At 35.7% G+C, this 19,981-nt stretch overlaps 1 protein-coding gene across 5 annotated transcripts in view; it reads left to right on the top strand.

Moving 5' to 3' along the window:
• The window catches only part of CHD9 (chromodomain helicase DNA binding protein 9), a 100,993-nt gene that overhangs the window by 68,995 nt on the left and 12,017 nt on the right, over nt 1-19,981 (top strand). For 4 of the 5 annotated variants that reach the window (XM_062586878.1, XM_062586879.1, XM_062586881.1 and 1 more), the window contains 18 exons: nt 327-537; nt 2,753-2,948; nt 4,596-4,763; nt 5,354-5,533; nt 6,998-7,108; nt 7,844-8,040; nt 9,312-9,511; nt 9,983-10,142; nt 11,131-11,220; nt 11,829-11,932; nt 12,056-12,173; nt 12,902-12,959; nt 13,289-13,331; nt 13,487-13,706; nt 13,874-14,076; nt 14,323-15,231; nt 17,302-17,465; nt 19,576-19,848. In XM_062586878.1, the coding sequence (XP_062442862.1) occupies nt 327-537; nt 2,753-2,948; nt 4,596-4,763; nt 5,354-5,533; nt 6,998-7,108; nt 7,844-8,040; nt 9,312-9,511; nt 9,983-10,142; nt 11,131-11,220; nt 11,829-11,932; nt 12,056-12,173; nt 12,902-12,959; nt 13,289-13,331; nt 13,487-13,706; nt 13,874-14,076; nt 14,323-15,231; nt 17,302-17,465; nt 19,576-19,848 (3,605 nt within the window). The remainder of the gene's footprint in view (nt 1-326; nt 538-2,752; nt 2,949-4,595; nt 4,764-5,353; nt 5,534-6,997; nt 7,109-7,843; nt 8,041-9,311; nt 9,512-9,982; nt 10,143-11,130; nt 11,221-11,828; nt 11,933-12,055; nt 12,174-12,901; nt 12,960-13,288; nt 13,332-13,486; nt 13,707-13,873; nt 14,077-14,322; nt 15,232-17,301; nt 17,466-19,575; nt 19,849-19,981) is intronic. The other variant, XM_062586880.1, reaches the window with a different exon arrangement.

Raw genomic sequence — 19,981 nt, 5'->3', positions numbered from 1 at the left:
TCACCCAATTCCATTGCAGTAAGATGGAAGTCACATATAATTCACAGGTCACTGAAAGTGTCTCTTATGGCTTGTATTTTTGCTATTTATGCTTTTATTTAACTGTGGAAGCCGTTTAGTAAGTACAGGAAAGGAGGACAAGGTTTGGATTTAAGTAAACAGAAACATTTGAATAGTTAACAGTTTATGGATGAAAGATAAATGCTTTTTGCCCATGTTTAAAAAGTTACAAACAAATAAGATGTTTATTTTGAGACTTATCTTGTGTATATATGAAAATACTTGTGTGCGTATATGTAAAGATACTGATATATATTCCTTGGTAGGTGCTGAAGAGAAAATCCTTGGAGAGTTTAAAGAAACTTATAGCCCAAGTGCTCCTGACTTCCATCTACAGGCAATGATCCAGTCTGCTGGTAAATTGGTTCTCATTGATAAGCTTCTTCCAAAAATGAAAGCAGGAGGCCACAAGGTGCTTATCTTCTCTCAGATGGTGCGCTGTCTAGATATTTTGGAGGATTATCTTATACATAAAAGGTAAGGTATTGTATATTTTATCTTCATAGTATGTTACTCTCAATGAGCGTATCTGTAGATGTTTAGTGCAGGATTAATGATTATAGCATAGTAAAGATAGGAAAACGCTTTTGTTGTTGTTGTTGTTCCAATTACTTTGTAACTTACACTCTATGCTGTCAGTTACTCAGTGACAGAAAACCTTTAGAGAGCAACTAAAGAAAAGTTGTTGAGTAAACTCTGCCTTCAGTTTGTTGCTTTTTCATTAAACATGCTTGTATGTGTGTAGTATTTTACACATTGCTTATCAGAAACTGTAAGTTCAAGCTCAGCATTGCTTGTCTAAACTCCAGGAAGCATATAACTTGTGCTTCGTTTACACCATATTGAACTTGGACCAGGTACTTCTATGGGAATTATAGCTTCTTACTCCTGATAAAATATAGGTACATAATGTTTAATAACTGGAGCTTTATTTTCTATATTAATGTAACAAGAAACATGTGACTACAATAAGGTAATTTAGGCCACTCTTAAAAGCAAAATTCTCACTTCCTATCTTGACTGAACTACTACATTTTTGAATTTTGCAGGATTTTACTGCCAGCCATAAAACAGTTCCCTAGACTGGCTTTTACTCTAGCATGTAATAGCACTATTTGATCATACTGCAGACCCAAGGGAAACAATGCACAATGCATGTGACTGAATACTATGTATGAAGCCTTAGCATGTGAAATCTAGCCCTAAACTCAGTTAAAATCAGTAGTTGCTATGTTAGCCTGTAAAACTATAAAAAGTTTGGATTTTATGGTTCTAATAGTTCAGTTTTTGGCTTGTAGATACTGCTTTAAAGTGTATACTTGTCAGTGAATTGTCTAGTAATATGGAACTAACATTAAAAAAAACTTAGTAAAAAATGTAGTGCCTTTGTTCAATGGATACAGGAGTGTGTGTTGGAAGTCATTTGCAGCTTATATTATCATTTCTATTTTATTATCATTTTATATAACTTTTATACTTTGTTACATGAAGTTATTAATTTGAACTGAGAGCTCAACATTTTGTGTTTTTTATGGATGGATTTTAATGCACTGACTGATTCGAACTTCATAGTAGTACATATAATTCAATATGAAAATATTCCTTAGTCTGTAAGGTTGTAACAGCTAGACTAGTACATCACTGCTACAGGTAGAATCTTCTGAAATCTGCAGACGTTAAAATGTGCTTTATGCTGCGCTTTGATTAGAAATGGTAGAGTGCACACATGATTAGAGGTAAGACTCAACAGGACTTGTATCTCTAGGAGATGGATGGCTGCCTGCCAAAATGCCTGTGGTCCTGTGGGTTATCTGCTGTGCCATTTTATGGCTGATTAGAAGAAAAAAGGTTGCAAAGCTTTTTGACTAGTAAATATACATTCAGCATCTTATTCCCTTTAGAGCATGCAGAAGCATTTTACCACTTCTTTAAACAGGGCCAAAACATTTATTTTTATTTCAGAAGTTTCATAGGAATCTTTGTAGTTATCAAAGGTAACAAAAGAAGTGACAGTGGAACTTTTGTTCTTTTAAATTTGCAGTTTTACTTCAGGAGATCAGAAGTTCTTTGAGCCTTGATAAATACAAAGACAGTGGCAGAAGTGCTGCGAGGTCATTTTTGTTCTGTTTCTCTTGGTCTTGACAGAAAGAACGTGCAGTTTATCCAGGCACAGCTCGCTAAGTGCTGCTCTGTACTGCTTCCACAGTTTACCCGTAAGGTTCAGGCCGTTTGGGGTACACAACACAGCGGTACGCTGCCAGGCTTCTGTGACCCGAGGCAGTCGCCCAAGAATAGCACATGAAAAGCTTTTAAATGTCCACGTTGGACTTCAGTTTGTGGCATGCTATAGTGCGAGTAAATGCCGTGGTAATGCATGTTCCCTGGTGTGTATAATCAAACTAATCAATCAGAACAATAATTCTGCTTTTCAGAAGAATTTGTCTTAGAATTTCAGTGTTAGGACTTCCTGATGTTACCTGCATTTTACTACTACCAATATGAGCAGTCTGTCTTGATTTCTGGTTATGTTCCTCACTGATAAGCAGAATTCAAGGTTAACATCACTTTTACTGATTGTAAAGAATAAATATGCAGGCAGGAGGCCTATTGTAATTTTTTATTCTATTGTAAATAATTTCATAATGATTTTCATGTGTCTGTGTGTGCTGTGTGTATACATGACAATTTGCAGATATTTATATGAGCGAATTGATGGACGAGTAAGAGGGAATCTGAGACAAGCAGCCATTGACCGGTTTAGCAAACCCGATTCGGATCGGTTTGTCTTCCTTCTCTGCACCAGAGCTGGTGGCTTGGGCATTAACCTGACAGCAGCAGATACATGTATAATTTTTGATTCTGACTGGAATCCTCAAAATGATCTGCAGGTAATTATTTTATTTGTTTATTTTTGTGAGAGTAATGTTGATGCCTTAGCAGGCAAACAAACCTAGTCGATATAAATTTGGTCACTTGGAATATTTTATCTGTTTTGAACATGCATGATTTTAAAATGTTCAGGAGTTTTTTTTTTTTTTTTTGGAAGTGTATGTTTAAATTTTATTGATGGATACTCTGTAGGTGAAAGTCATCTTTTCTAGATTCCATCCGTCTTTCAGAGTGATTTCTCCTTAAATGCAACAGTTCACTGCAACCAAGTCAGAAAATTTAAAAAAATTCTTAAGATTTTCATGACATCAGGAAGCATAAAACAATGCTGGAGGGCAGGTTTTACATATGCTGTCTTGTACAGTTTACAGAAGTGGAAGTGTTTGATTAAAAAAATATTTATATATATTTAATTAGGGAAGAATTCGGTCCCATATTAATGTACAGTTACCCTGTAGTTTTATATAGGAGTGACCTCAGAAAACTATCCCAAGTGAGTGGATGCAATTAAACTAGTAAATCTTGCTAGCCATGGGTGGTATTTATCTTTGCGGCAAAATATCTAGGTGTAAATATTTGAAAAAAAGTAATGAGGACCAGAGGGGACCTGGGATATAGATTAATCGTGTAAGCCTGAAGTAAATAAAAAACTATATAATCAAAACAGCTTTGTGTAAGAAATGCTGAGGGTAAAACCTTCCTTTCAATTTATGCAATTTAGACTTTGCAATGAAGTTTAGTTAGATGTTGGTACTGTGATAACTGACCAGAAAAATAGAAGGTCCAGTTATCCAATTAGCACGTGAAATAGGTCTGGACAAAACAGACTGAAGAAAAAAGTGAAGTTCAGCCATTCTTGGACAGATCATCTGTTTCAGAGGTAATCACATCACAGCAAAAAGCCCAAAATATATATCTTTTTTTTTCTTCTTCTTCTTTTTAGAAATAATTATACTGAATACAGTAGGTTCTGATCCTGGTTTACATGAAGTTTACACTACCTGTATTCTTACTATTCTTACTTCATACAAGCTGTATGCTCCTGCTGCCATCCTTGACTATAAGACTCAAAAAATGTAGAAATCTAAAGGCAAACTTTTATCTTGTAGATTTATGTAAGAAAATGTTTATTCTTGTATGCAAATGGATGGGAGAGTAATATATAAATGAAAATATTTCCAATTGCTTATTAAAACCAATAATAAGAGATTGAGGTTGAAACTAATGCATTTTTATATAATACATGCGTAATCTGTAGAAAAAGGAGTAATTTATAGAATCAAACAATGAATTAATCCAGTGAATTAGACACTGAACTAGAATCAATTTTCAGGTCACAACTTCTTTAGTGTTTATATCTGGGGATTGGACAGATTGTGGCAGTGGTCATTTTTATGTGGTGTTTTTGTTGGAGCGATACCATTCAGCAGCATTCAGCACAGAGCAGCCCACCTGCTGTTTTTACAGAAGTGTTTATGGTATGAGAAATATCTGATAGCTTCTATTTAAGTAAATGTGAATTGACTTCCTTTCAAGTTTATGCTATTGTTTGAGATGACAGTACAGTAGAACAGATTTCTTTAAGTCTTATCCTGTTATTAGACAAAAGTTTAAGTTTCCATTTTTGTTCTCCCTTCTTTCAAAAGGCTCAAGCTCGTTGTCACAGAATTGGTCAGAATAAAGCTGTGAAAGTCTACAGATTGATAACCCGTAATTCATATGAGAGAGAGATGTTCGACAGAGCGAGTCTGAAATTGGGACTGGATAAGGCTGTCCTGCAGAGTATGAGCGGAAGAGAAAACAGTGTTGGTGGTGTATGTAGATATATTTCTTGAAATAATTATCCTTTTGCTCTTGTAGTCATGTGGAACTGCTTTAATTTATAGAAGATATGATTTTTTTGTATTGCTTGCATCTCTGTTATGTTTTCTGATATGGATTAATGAAGATTGACATAATTACCAAAATACAGTCGTATTTTCTGATAAGTTTTCTGTTTTAAAATAGAGTTGTTATTTCTTACCTCATAAGGTAAGATAATTTCAGAGTTAACACAGGGAGAAAAATTTCTCTTTGCCTTGTTGTATCTTCCTGAATTAGTATAATGTATTACTTTAAGCTCAGATGTATGTGTGGTATTAAAAGGTAATTTTTTTTAAACTTATGTTCGTCACTACATTGATAGTAGCTGTGACTAGAGAAAGGTACTTGCAAAAAATCAGCACAGTAACCATGTAACATTATTTCAAATGTCAATTAGACTTTTCTCTGAGTGTTTTTAATAACCTAGATTTTAAATTCGAAACTTAGTAGGCATAGTTAGATTTTGGAAGGAAACAAGAAATAGAAAAGGCTTTGAGGGAGTTTTTCTTAGTTTATTTTTAAATCTATTTCATTTGCTCAGATCCAACAACTCTCTAAGAAAGAAATAGAAGATCTGCTTCGAAGAGGGGCATATGGTGCCATTATGGACGAGGAAGACGAAGGCTCTAAATTCTGTGAGGAAGACATTGACCAAATTTTGCAACGTCGTACTAAAACTATCACGATTGAATCAGAAGGAAGGGGCTCCACGTTTGCCAAGGTGCAGAAGCAGCAAGTTGTTCTTTGAGCGTACAAAATTTTAAATTTAGTGGAAGAATGTTATAAAGCTTATAATTTAAAAAGAAATAAAACAGTAGTTCTGTCTATTAATTTGTTTTTTTTTGTTTTGTTCTTATATTTAAAACCTTACATAGACATGCATATAGCTAAATGTGATTTGCACATTCATATTGAATCAACTGCCAGACCCAAGGTACATGATTGAGCAAAATCAAGATAGATGTGATATGGTGGATTGCAGTAACCAAGAATATTAAAAAATTGTTTTGTTTATATGTCCACTGAGGTAAACTAAGGGAAAAAAATGCAAGTAGATAACTATTTAATAAGATTAAATACCTAGGATATGATCTGAACCCTGTACTTTTTTGGTAAGAATTGGAAGAGCAGAATAAGAGTGCTTCTGAAATATGGGAAGAGAAATAAACAAATTGTAAGAATAAAGGATCTTCAGAGTGATTATGTGCAGAATAAAATTGGCTGAAATCTGTTCTTAGTTTGTGATGGGTGAGGGAAGGAAAAATAGTAATAATGTAGCATCCAAAAATTTACGTTGGGAATTTGGAAAAACACAGAACAAAAAGTGAATTTGAACCCTGTAATTTCCTAGCAGTACAAATTATGACAACAAATACAAATTATGGAAAACATTTAAAAATATATTTATATGAAAAAACACTTAATTTCTCAAGCAATATAACCTAGATTGCAACATGGGTTTTCACTAATGCAGTTGTGACAATTTAAAAAACAAGCAGAACAGAAGGAAAACTTATAAAAATATAAATGAAAATTTATAAATAGGCATATAGTTTTTTAGGATCTTTTATATGTTGCTAGGTTTTCTTAAGTAAAAAATAGGCTTCTTATGAAGAAATAGGAAGCATCATCATGTTTTTTAACAGAAGAGCTAGAACTTTGTTAGTTTATTTACTTTTTTCCCCAAAGCAGTGTATCTTTTTAGTGCTTTCTGAAATTAAGCTTATTCCATAATCCCAAGCTTTAATTTTTGATAGTTTAAACATTTATTTGAAATTTCACTCAAGGTAGTACTTTTGCATGTGATGAAATCCCCAAATACTGATAAACTAATAATCCTTTTCTAAGGATTCCATTTTCTTCTGTTCGAGTAACGTAGATTGAGACTTAAAGGCAGAAAAATTTTGCAGCTTTGTGTTCTTCCCTCCTGATGATGCAAAATAGTTCATTAGATTTTTTTTTTTTTTTTTTTTTTTTTTTTGTGTGTGTGTGTGTGAGAGAGAGAGAGAGAATATGACTTAGGAGATATTTTGAGTTGCTTCGCACTATAGGTAACTTCTAAAGGCTTAACAACTGCTTGGGATATTTTGATGGGATAAAGCAGTGCAGTTTTAGCAGCACACATTCAAACTGTACTAACTTTTCGTGTAGGATGTTGGTAAGTTTTATTTTGTTTTTAATACAGGCTAGTTTTGTTGCATCTGGAAACAGAACTGATATTTCGTTAGATGACCCCAACTTCTGGCAGAAATGGGCCAAAAAAGCAGAAATAGATATCGAAGCCATCAGTGGTAGAGTAAGTATCTCTCTTTTATAATACATGTTTTAGAATTGTTGAATTCTGGGATAACAGTGAAGTATTTTTGGTGCTTTTTGATTAACATCTCAACTAATCAGACTAGGGGTTTATTTTATTCCATTGTTTATAATTGTGCTGGTTAGTCTGTGCGTGGGTAATCAACCCACAGATTTTTTTAGCTCCTTAATATCCCAGAAGAGTTGGGAGGGGGCAGGGATTGTTTGTTTGCTTGTAGCTTTTTGTTTTTTTGGTTTGGGAGTTATTTTTTGTCTAAGACCTAGATATAGTTGGAATAGTGTAATTGTTCTGATTGTTTCTCTGGCCGTAAATGTTACGCTAAAATCAGCAAAATACCTGACTGGCAGTTTTACCTTACTGAAAGGTGTATCCCGCACTTAGAGAAATTCCTATGCAGTCAGTTCTAAAAAGGTTTTATAGCCCCTTTTTACTGCCAGAGACCATGGAGGACTGTCTGCAAGTTTTCAGTGCAAACAAATGAGATATTTAGTACTGGCTATTACTAATATATTGGCATCATGGTATGAAACTTGGATTTTATTGCCTTAAGCAGCACAAAATATTATGCTTGCTTTACATGTGTTTTTATGTGATGCTCTTTGTAAAATATCTATTAATGGAATTGGAAAGAACTTTTTCCTATCTAAACTAAAGCCACCTACTTAAGAAAAGCTTACTAGCTATTTCTGATAAGTTTTGTTTGAAATTTTGCAGAACAGCTTGGTTATAGATACCCCAAGAATTAGGAAACAAACACGGCCTTTCAGTGCTACAAAAGATGAGCTGGCTGAATTGTCTGAAGTGGAGAGTGAGGGCGATGATAAACCAAAACTCCGCAGGCCTTGTGACCGCTCCAATGGATATGGAAGAACAGAGTGCTTTCGGGTGGAAAAAAACTTACTGGTCTATGGGTATGGTATAGCTCTTATTTCATTCTTGGAAGCTTATGAAACAGTGGTTTTCCAAGTACTATATTTTGTTTATGGAATAAATTTTAGCTGTCTTGGCAAAGATAAATGCAGATCCTGACCAAGTAGAGTGTGTGTATGTGTGTTTATATAAATTAAGTTTTCTGTTGTATTATATCCGTTTGATATTCTAAGCATTAAGATTTGTTAGTTATTGCAAAAGATGTAAGGCATAATAAAATATGTAGATACTGCTAATCACATGAATAAAATTTAACTTTAGATGTCTTTGTTTATGTGGTAAGATTTGCCTTGGTTGTCTCAGGCTGTATGATACACGTGCATGTATGATTGTGTTTATACTGTTACATGTTGCAATATCTAAGTAGAAATAAGCATGTGTATTAACAGCATTTATAGCCTTTCTGCTTGACAGCATTTATAGCCTTTCTACTTTGCTTTGCTTTGTGTTTGAATGAGTTCCTTTAAATCCATTTAATGTTTTTATACTTCTGAATTCCTAACCTCTTTATCTTTTAAGAGGAACATATTTAAACGGACTGCACATTCAATATGCTCAGTCAACATACTAAGTTTCAGATTAAACTTGAAATAACGTGGTATATATTTATTTAGCCTATGCATTTATTGTATACCCTATATAAGTCTTTCTGACAATTTGCAATTGAAGAAATGCTAAGGAAAAGAGGAGAAAATCTTTTTTCAAAGGAGATTATGCACATTTAACACTGGCCCTATGGTAGTCTCTGTAAATTCATTACAGAAGAGAGCAATGTTTACAGTAAATGCTGCAGGCAGGCTCAAAAATCTGTAGGTAAATAAGGCTCAGTAAGGGACCTGGTGTTCATAATTGCAAAACATTTTGTACTTCCATGATGTTTGAATAGGAACTGAAAATGTAACCAGGCGTATTTAGGCATATTAAAATAAAATATGTTGATTTGTGAATATCATCTTAGGCCTTCTTTCTCTCCTACATTAAAAGATAAATGACTATGTTGGTACACCAGTATGAGTACCTGTCAGTAGTGTGTTTCAGAAGCCTACAGCAGTCATCCATGTTTTTTAAACAAACAACCCACAGAGTTTTGTTTGAAAGATTACTTTCAAATTTCCACTCAATAACTTAAATAGAAGGAAAAATTAGAAAAAAAAAATGAAAATCTTTGAGAAGCTGCTTTCTGTAAAATAAATCTACAGGCTGCCTGAGTGTTTCACCTGAAAGTACTGATGTGTGTTTCACTTTGGACCAGGTGGGGTCGATGGAGAGAGATTTTATCGCATGGTCGCTTCAAGAGACAACTAAATGAACAGGATGTGGAGATAATTTGCCGAGCTCTATTAGCATATTGTCTTGTTCACTACAGAGGGGATGAGAAGATAAAAAGTTTTATATGGGATCTCATTACCCCAACAGAAGATGGGCAAACACGAGAGCTGCAGAATCACCTTGGTAAGCTCTTAAGCGTTTCTCCAATTAAATAGCTTCACATGCACATGCTTGTGATACTAGGATGAAAATAGGTAAAAATTTTCTGTGAAGGTGTCTTTCTTAAAATAAATGGAATTTATGCCAGACAGTTAATGGTGGGAATGGTACCCTTTCTGCTTTGCTTTGGTTTTGGGTGACTTACCCTAATGGATTGGTATATTCTAGGCGACCTTTCTTTTAGTTCAGCTGCTAAGGACCTGTTCCATTTCACAGTATGTGAAAATGCTCTCCCTTCTCTGCCCTCTCCTGCTTTGTCCTTAGCTGGTGAAATGTACTCCAGAGGTGCTCTAAGAGAGAAAAGAGAAAAAATGATGTGAGGCTAGAATTCTTTCTGCACTGCAGGTCACAGTATTGATGTAGGATATAGTAAATGTAAATATCACAGGGACTCCATATAGTTGCTGTCACTATATTTTATTTTAAATTACATAGGCTTATCAGCCCCCGTGCCTAGGGGAAGAAAAGGAAAGAAAGTGAAGACCCAAGCTAGTACTTTTGATATACACAAAGCAGAATGGCTTCGAAAATATAATCCAGAACATCTATTGCAAGATGAAGGATATAAAAAGCACATAAAACACCATTGTAACAAGTAAGCAGTAGTTGAAATTTGAATGTTTTCCAATTTTTATTTAAAGATTCCTTTTTCTTCTAATTCTTCTGTCTTAAAAGGCTTTAAAGTACTTGTGTTACTCTCCAGAAATAAGTTTTAATGGTGTGTGTTTGATTAGGACAAATGGGTTGAAGTATTGGGAGGTGAAACAACTATCTCAGTTTTTAAATATTTCTCTGACCATTTCTGATTTAGAAATTAGTGTGTGTGCGCATGCCTACCTAGAGAGACATCCTCCCAGCATATTTTGGGAGCCTTGTAGCACCCAAAGGACTGAAGATTTTACTGACTTTGCTTAGATAATACTTACAGTTTATACTTAGTTTGCAAAGAGAACACTTAGCAAAGAAACTGGAAGCATCAAAGTTATTGCCTCTCAGCCTTCTGCATTTTCTCTGCCAGGGTTTTGAGGCTTCTGAGGAGCTGAGCTTCCTTGCTTGCTTGTTGAAATTCACTCATAGGCATGAATGAGCTTGATTTGGATTAAATCATTTTTTAAATCAGTTTTCTGAGCAGAACTTGTCATACTTTGCCTGATAATTTTGTACAACTGCAGTAGCTGGACTCAAGATAAAACACAGAGAAGCCACTGAGGTCATGTGCTAAACTGTAGAGGGAGGAAGAATGGAAAGGTGGTGTGGAGCATGCTCTGTTCTCAGCCTGTTCCAGTCTTTTTAAGAGAATCATCAAATTTGGAAAAGGAAAATGGCAGTTTGTTAATAACAGGTTTTTATGAATAAAGTAAGGAATATTCTGCTGGCCTTGATCTTTTTCTAGGATTTGAAAGAATTTTTATAAATAAATGATTTGTAAAAGTGGTTGCCATTAAAAAAATTTTAAAAAGGTTAAATTCCTCCTGAATTGGAGGTTATCATCCTCCCTTGTAAGTGAAGACAGTGTTGCAGTGTCACAAAAATTAGTGAAAGCTTTACTTACAGCTATATTATGTTTTTGTTTTTTGTTTTAGGGTCTTGCTTCGAGTAAGGATGCTGTATTATTTAAAACAAGAAGTCATTGGTAATGAATTCCAAAAAGTGTTTGATGGAATTGATGCCAGGTAAACTATACGGAGGTTTTTTCTTGTTTAAGTGTAAACTATCAAATGAAAATTCAGAATTCTTTCTAGATGTAAATAAGAATTAGAACAACCAAATATTTGCACCCTTAAACTGTGAGAAAATGCTTCTATTTGTTCACTAAGCAGCTTGTGTTTACTGTACATGAGGAATTTTGGTTGCTGTTTATTAGTCTAGCTATGTAAAACAAATTTGCTAAAACTAAATATGTGAGTAAAAGGTAAATTATTATAGTTTATATGCTAATCGGATATTCCCTGCTATGCACACTTTCGGTTAAATGCTTCATCTTCCACTGATTTTTTTTATTACTATTTTTAAATGGCAGCATTTCTATTTGAAAGTTCTTTAACTCACTTCTACAGTAACTTGTGATGGATAACAGTTTAAATCAGCTCAGAAGGCTATTACAAAAGTCTGTGGAAGAACAGTCCATCAAATACTATTAATCACAAAAACAGATAGTGTGTGGTTTACAAAACTTAAGCACAGACTGCCAGAAGTTGGCAAAGTTTAAGCATACAAAGACAAAAATGCACCTCTCCTTCTGAGCATTATTGACCTTCATGCTGTTGGTGACTCTCCTTAGTGAAATTGATGTTTGGGTCCCTGAGCCAGATCACTCTGAAGTTCCTGCTGAGTGGTGGGATGCAGATGCAGATAAATCCCTTCTAATTGGAGTTTTTAAACATGGTGAGTAATACAGATGGCTGTTTATATACTTCACCACCACTCAATATAAACCCCCTACTCTCCTGCGGTTTTTAATAGCTACTTTAGAAAGTTGAATTTGTGCCCTTTCTTCACCCGTTTTAGGTTATGAAAAGTACAACACCATCAGAGCAGATCCAGCACTGTGCTTCTTGGAAAGGGTTGGCAAACCAGACGAAAAAGCAGTTGCTGCGGAACAGAGAGCAAATGATTACATGGATGGGTAGGAATTCTTCAGACTAGTAATGAATGTTTTGAGGCCTCAAAATAGAGTAGACTGAATTTACATTCTGTACTTTATTTTCTTCTTAAGTGTTTTTTACATTAGTTTTATGGCATTGATGTGAAGAATACTACTTTGAACTTATTCCTAGAGAGGGGAAGCAGAACTAGGAACAGTGTAACAAACCAATCAAGTGTGGAATTTCACAGTTAAAGAAAATACGTAGCAACTTGTAGCCACTTGTAACACTTGTGGTGTCATAACCATTCTGCCTTGTCGTGGGTCAGAAATGCTACTTAGATGCTCAAGTGCAAAAGCCTCCTGGGGCTGAATACTGCAGACCTGTTTTAACTTGTTTTCATATCTGTCAGCTTGATACTACTCATGTAGCTAACCAGTGACCCTGATAGATCAATTTGAGTATCACCGATAACTGCTGTGAGGCCCAACTGCCTTTACGTGTCAGTAAGAAGCATCGCAACTTTCTCATAAAGGACATCGTTGAATGAGATGGCAGCTTTGAGGAGAGGAGAGGAGAGGAGAGGGGGAAAAGGACAAGGTTAAAGCCAAAGCTGCTATGAAATATTTCTGTCTTTCAAATAATAATAATAAAAAAAAGAATCAAAATAAATGTAACTAAATTTAAATGTTCTGTGTAACTGAAAAAGAGAGTAAGGATTTCTTACAATATTATTGAAATGATTTGTTATTTCTTGAAATTTTAACAGGGATGTAGAAGATCCAGAATACAAACCAGCCCCAGCAATGTTTAAAGATGACATAGAGGTATCATGGGCACCTTTTTCTTCTTTTAACACACTCTGAATGCAACATTTTGAGTAATTTTTAAGCAAATTATTTGGTATTTTCAATATTCATCTGAACTGATACAGCTTATGCGTCTTTCCTGCAAATCTTTGTAGTGAGGGGGGGGGAAAAAGGGAACAATTGGTATATATTTCTATTCTATGCCTAATTTAACCATTTGTCCAAAATATAAAATAAATTACTGTTGTTCTTTGTCATAATCTTAAAATGTCTGCAAGATGTACATTTTAACTAAATCTCTGGAGTGGCTACATTTATTTTTTTTTTTCTATTTTGTTTTTCTACAGGATGATGTTTCATCCCCAGGTGATCTGGTAATAGCAGATGGAGGTACATACCTAAAGTTTTAAATCTCAGCCTTAGTTTGAATTTTTTTTAATTCCCCTGGCTCTTAGCTAAATCATACTTAGGTTGCTTGTTGTTAGCGTGCAGCCATAGGCACCAGCAAGAATGAATTTGTTTGTGTAACTTTTGTTTTAATATAGATGGACAAATGATGGAGGGAGACAAAATTTACTGGCCCACTCAGTCCGCCTTAACAACGCGTCTTCGCCGCCTAATAACAGCTTATCAACGAACAAGTAAAAACAGGCAGATTCAGCAGATCCAGCCAGCATTCCCAATACAGACTAGTATGATGCAGCCTCCGTATGAAGAAGCTGCTTTAAATCCAAAGATGGCTGCTAAGATAGAAAGACAGCAAAGGTATGTGCAGAGCACAAATATTCATTTTTAAAATACATAATTATAACAAAAAATTAAAGGGGTTTTGTATTCTGTATTTTATATATTCCTGATGAGATAATAATTATAAGTTGCATGAAATAGTGAAGGAAATCACTGTTTCTAATTTTTCTTTCTTGTTGATCAAGATGGACAAGAAGAGAAGAAGCTGACTTTTATAGAGTTGTGTCCACATTTGGAGTGGTGTTTGATCCTGAAAGGGGACGATTTGATTGGACCAAATTCAGAGCGATGGCTAGGTTACATAAGAAAACTGATGAAAGCTTAGAAAAGTACTTATATGCGTTTATGTCAATGTGCAGGAGAGTCTGTCGTCTTCCCTCAAAAGAAGGTAAGCGCATATATTTTAGAATTTTATCTTTAATTTTTGCCATGAATATATGCCTTAAAATTTCTTTCATATGTTCCAAAATAAAAGTGTGGGAGAAGAAAATAAGAGTAGCTCTGAAATGAAATATAAATTGAAAGTTCGTAACAGGGAGAGATATTAGCTAGTCAAAGCCATCCACTTCCAGAACTGATTGGGAGTGGCTTGGATTTTTTGTCAGATTCTCATCTTTGTTTTGTTTTGTTACAGAGCTCGTAGACCCAAACATCTTTATCCAACCAATTACAGAGGAGCGTGCTTCTCGGACTTTGTATCGCATTGAGCTCCTAAGGAAAGTACGAGAACAGGCTCTTCGGCACCCGCAGTTGTTTGAACGACTAAAACTATGCCAGCCGAACCCAGATTTACCTGTCTGGTGGGAATGTGGGACTCATGACAGGGATTTACTTGTTGGAGCTGCTAAACATGGAGTTAGCAGGACAGACTATCATATTCTTCGTGATCCTGAACTGTCATTTATGTCTGCCCAGAGGAGCTATAGTCAAAACAAAGTGGCACTCTCAAGGACTCCTACTCCCCTCTTGCATCAATATCAGATGGCATTGTCTGCTTCTCCTCTTACACCTCAGTCAAGATTGCTGGATGCTAAAGTGAATACTCTTGAGGATACAAAAGTTAAAAATGAAAATCTGAAAGAGGACCCTCAGTCTTCTGAAGAGGAATCTATGTCTACAGAGGAGACGCAGACAATAATGAAATCTGAACCTTTAAGCCCCAAAAATGGCACGTCAATACAAAATACCGACCACAAACCTAGTGTGAAGACTGAAACAGACAGGCGCATGGTTGCAGCAAGGACAGAGCCTCTAACTCCAAACCCAGCCTCCAAAAAACAGAGAGTCAGCAAAAGAGGATCTGATTCCAGCTCAGACTCGGACTCTGACTCAGACAGATCATCCTGTTCTTCCAGGTCATCATCTTCATCCTCTTCATCTTCCTCGTCTTGTTCACACTCTCGATCAGGCTCTAGCTCCTCGTCATCTTCATCTTGTTCTTCAGCCTCCTCCTCGTCATCTTCCTCATCATCATCCTCTTCCTCATCATCGTCGTCATCGTCTGAAGAGAGTGATAGTGATGAAGAGGAGGCGCAAAAACGTGGTAAGTGTGTAGTCTTAATTCTGCAGTAAAACTTTTAAGCTGAAAAAGATTATTCTTAATGGAAATAGATCTAAAAGAAATGAGTAAATTAAATTGTACAAAAGTAAACTTCAGTGAATGTTTTTGCTTGGTTCTTCAAGTGAGTTGGAAGAATTTTGGATAGACAGCATTTTCTTTGCTTCCTCTCAGTGCCTTGGATGAAGCAGCAAGTTAGGTGGTGTTGCCTGATTCCCTAAACAAATTTACTGTGCAGTTGGTCCCCCTTTGGGAGGAGAGTGGAATGGCTAAGCTTTCCTACAAGTATGCAGTGTGAGCGGGTCTTCCCTGCTGCAGTTTTTCTTTCTCACTCTTGCTCATCTGCCTTTGTAGCTTACTCGTTGAGTTTTCAGGAGATCGAGAAACTTCTTTTAATCCAAGTTAGAGTTGTGCCGACTGCTTTTTGTCCTTGTAAGCTGGAGGTTGACCAAGCTTGCACTTGTACTAAAAATTTTCAAGTACTTAAAATGTTTGCTCAGAAAAGACTGAGGAGGTTATATAGCATAGGACCAAAGAATATACAGGGAGACACTTTCAGAAGTTTCAAAGTAAAGCAAAAACCACTGATTAGTGAAAGGACTTAAATTTGTACTAAACTGATCAATTGTACCTAATGTTTTTAGATACCGACCGTGACTGTACTCTACCCTTGTCACGTTCAAACTGAGTTAGCATGTGAAAAGATATTTCTCTACACTGTGCTAAGAAATGGTAATAGTAAGGGAAAGAAAGTGAAGTTGGGCAATGGGATTACAGCCTGAATGAATAAGCTTCTCTTCCCCCGGCCCCGATAACTGAAGCGAAAAGCCATCCTGTTAACCCGATGGATCCTTTTGTCTGGGGAACTGACAGATGGAAGCCATAGGGTTAATTTTATGGGGAACGAACACTGGGAAATAAATGCTACTTAGACAAAATGCTTAAAGTGCTGCTGTCTGTAGCAGTAGAAGGACATTTTCAGAGGAAGCAGTTGTATGAAAATTTCAAAACAGGGTGAGAAATAAGGAGGCTTATATGACATAATATTTGGTTCTGGATGGAAGATGCCATAACATTTGCTTCGTATACAGATATTGGGCTTCCTTTCTGCCAGCTCAGACTGTGTAGGCATATAGTTGTGCCATCCTCAGATGGCAAAATGCTGTAAATCCATCAGCCTTTCTTTTTGTGGCTATTGGTGAAGGCTGGTAAATGCTGGAAAATTCCCTTAACTTCATCTACACTTTTAAATCCGGATTTTGTTTCACATATTGTGCAACAGTTGTAGGACTGTTGGCCTGTCTTTCACATTTGAAAATTTTTAAGCCAAATAATATTAATAACAGATCACTCAATATGTAGTCATTGTTAAGAACAAATCTGAGTTCTGTGTCCCTCAATACCTTTACTCTTTGTGCTGGTGTAATACTTGCCTGCCTTTATATAAAGCACTACTTTTCAGTTTCAGTCTGCTTCCCTAATAGTGAAATTTATATTGCTGTCTAGATGGAAGCAAAAGTAAAAGAAGAATGTGAAGAGAGGTATAAGCAGGTCAGAAGACACACTATATTAGGAAAAAAAATGTGATTTAAAAATTATACAGATGCTCATTTTAAAGACAATGGAAAATAAGTGAAGGATTCAACACATACCATCCAGGAAATGAAATGGAGCATTGTTAAAAGCAGTATGCTCAGTAAACTTGCCACATTCTGGTGATAGACACCCTCTCTATTGAACCTAATACTATGTTTTATAGAGCATGTTGATTTGCAAATTAAATACTAGTATTAAAAGTATGTAAGGATTGCCTGTCAGATTGCTCTGAAGCACATCTGTTCAAAAAATAGCTGAGTGTTTGATGTGTTAAGTTCTTGAAAAAGTCTTGGAAAATCCAACAGATCCGACAGATTAATTCTTCGGTTTAACTTGATGTTTGGACTACTTTGAAAGCTGTTTTGTGTATTTCGTTTACTTGAGCCTCTTACAAGATTACAATGAGTGTATTTATTCCCTTTTCTTGCAACATGAAATTATATTAGTGATTTTATTTAGCAGAAGGAGCCCCTCACATAAAAGCCTACGATGAAGAAAGTGTCGCTTCTCTGAGTACGACACAGGATGAAACCCAGGACAGTTTCCAGATGAACAATGGGACACCAAATTCCAGTTATCTCTTGCAGGGTGGATACATGTTGGCAGCTTCCTATTGGCCAAAGGCAAGTTTCTAATGCTGCTTTGAAAACCAAAGGCATAGGGGAGGGTTGGCTGTGACGTATTCAGTTAACTGTTAAAACCAAAAATTACTCAAGCTGTGGGGAGATCTTGAAAAAAATAGGAGTTGTGTTCATGATAAATTGCAGTAAAATTTTGGCAAGTATTTAATATACAGGTTGTACAGCTGGAACTATAAATGAAAAATTGTTTACATTCAGAAAGTAAATTTAGAGGAAGTATAAATGAGATAGAGATGAGATAATTTATCAAGTATTTGAATGATCTTAGTCAGTAAGAGTTAAGAGCAGTCCAAAGTAACTTACAGTGAAACAGAGCAAAAAAATCACTTAAGTTTAGAAAAACTTTCTTAGTAGTAGTAGGGCTCCTTCAGCTGCCATGTAAAGTCTTGGTTAATTTCTTGAGTCATGATGAAATTTAGACTGTTAACATACCCTTTATGGTAAAAATTTTAGCATGTGATTTTTGTATGTTGAAGTTCTAATGTATACTTTGAAAAGAAAAATCTTGACTGATAGGGAATTCTCTTTGAAATAAATAATGTATATTTTTAAGTTTGTTAGTCTTATCTGAGTTTATATGGCAGACATAGCTATAGGATATTTTTTTCATTTCAGAGCTAATACTCTTTAAAAGCTGTTTTTGAATAGCCAAAGAGAAAACTTGTGGAGTTTAATTCATAGTTTGGAAATCTACAGGCTGATTTCTTACACTTTCAGTCCTTAGCTCACTAAGATTCAATGAAGCAAAATTTGTGAATTGCTGAAATGCCTGTTCAGTACATGTTACAGTACACAGCTGCCATGTTAAACTTAGGGGTTTCAGTGGTATGATCCTCTGCTTTTAGTTAGAGAAAAGCCTACAGAATGTTAACTTTGTGCCATGTTTTTTTAATTTATATTTCTCAGTATTTTTGAAGCGTTTTTAGGATACTCATAGTGTTTTCAGATATGCTGTTTCACAAAAAATATACCTATAATGACATTTTACTGTGAAACATGATTTCAAAATCTTGCTCTTTGGAGGAAGCATGCAATTTTTCTTGAAAATTCACAGCTAGATCACAAACTTCTGATGAAGGCAAAGGTTTCAGAGGTCAAGCGACTGAGGAAAGCCCGAAAAGGAGGGCAGTGCAGGAGATGGACAGGGTGATGGAACAGGCTTAGTGTTTGAACTTCAGCAGCTTTTAGTCTTGTTTACATTTACTGTTGGGATGTGTATTTCAATCTAAATATTGCTTTTCATGATTTGAGGGAATTTATTTGAGAAGAGCCTAGCTTTCACATGGAAGTTGCTTGGCAGGTAGTGAAAAATCTCAGTGTACCAAATTGGACAGAAAGATATACATATATATATATATATATATATATATAGAGAGAGAGAGAGAGAGAGAGAGAGATAGATATAGAGATATAGATATAGATAGATATATATATTTAATGCAGGGCTTTATTCTGAGAGGGTCTAGAACATGGAAGGAAACTTACATATTGAGTAGTTCTAGTGTTCGCATTTTTATTTGATAAATGAGTATACTCTGAAAGTAGCAGAAAACTGATAATCTTTTAGAATCTACATGTGATATATGTACTTTATAGTACTAGCGCTGAGGACTAAAATGACTTAAAAAGCTGAAATGAGACATGAATAAAAGTCAGTAGATACAGTTTCATAGATGCTATTTTCCAGATACAGTATGATACTGCTCACAGGTTCTGTCTGTGTGAAGTTAACTAGTAGTCCCTGCCTCAAGCAAGTCGAAGCCAGACCTACAAAACACTTCTTTGGTAGTTACTGTATCTTGCCTTTAAAAGTTGGCGCAGTAACGCGTTCAAGCATTTGCAGTGACAAATCGACCCCGTATCGATGAGAGAGACTGCGTACTTGTTTGCAGGTGGTGAAATGAAGTGCCAAGGTGGCTTGCACAGACTCCCGCAGGGAATTTGTGCAAAGCCAGGAACTTACAAAACTATCAGTTCAAGTCCAGTGATTAACATTTCCCTTGATTTTAAAATGCAAGATTATACGTACGTGTAATGTATACAGTGTTGTTAAGCATTACTTTTGTAAAAATATTTTCTCTCTGTTTTTTAGGATCGAGTTATGATTAACCGGCTTGATAGTATTTGTCAAACAGTGTTGAAAGGTAAATGGCCTTCAGCAAGAAGGAGTTACGACAGCAATACAGTGGCATCTTTCTATACAACCAAACTCCTGGATAGCCCGGGTGCAGCTGCAGACTACAGTGAACCCAGTGCACCAACACCCCCTAGTGCAGGTGTTAAAGAAGAATATGATCAGTCACCACAGATGTCAAAGGTGAAGAAGCATGTACGAGAAAAGGAGTTTACAGTGAAAATCAATGACGTATGTTTATTTTTATTGCCTTAGGACCTGATTGCGATTGCGGTGTGCGGCATGCTTTACCTGCAAGTGCCTGCCTGCTCTCACTCTTTACTTCCTTCGCACACTTGTTTGTGGGTACTGGGGTCTGCTTCTT

Source organism: Rhea pennata, chromosome 13, assembly GCF_028389875.1.
Source record: "Rhea pennata isolate bPtePen1 chromosome 13, bPtePen1.pri, whole genome shotgun sequence".
Taxonomy (NCBI): domain Eukaryota; kingdom Metazoa; phylum Chordata; class Aves; order Rheiformes; family Rheidae; genus Rhea; species Rhea pennata.
This window is presented reverse-complemented; position numbering and strand designations above follow the sequence as displayed.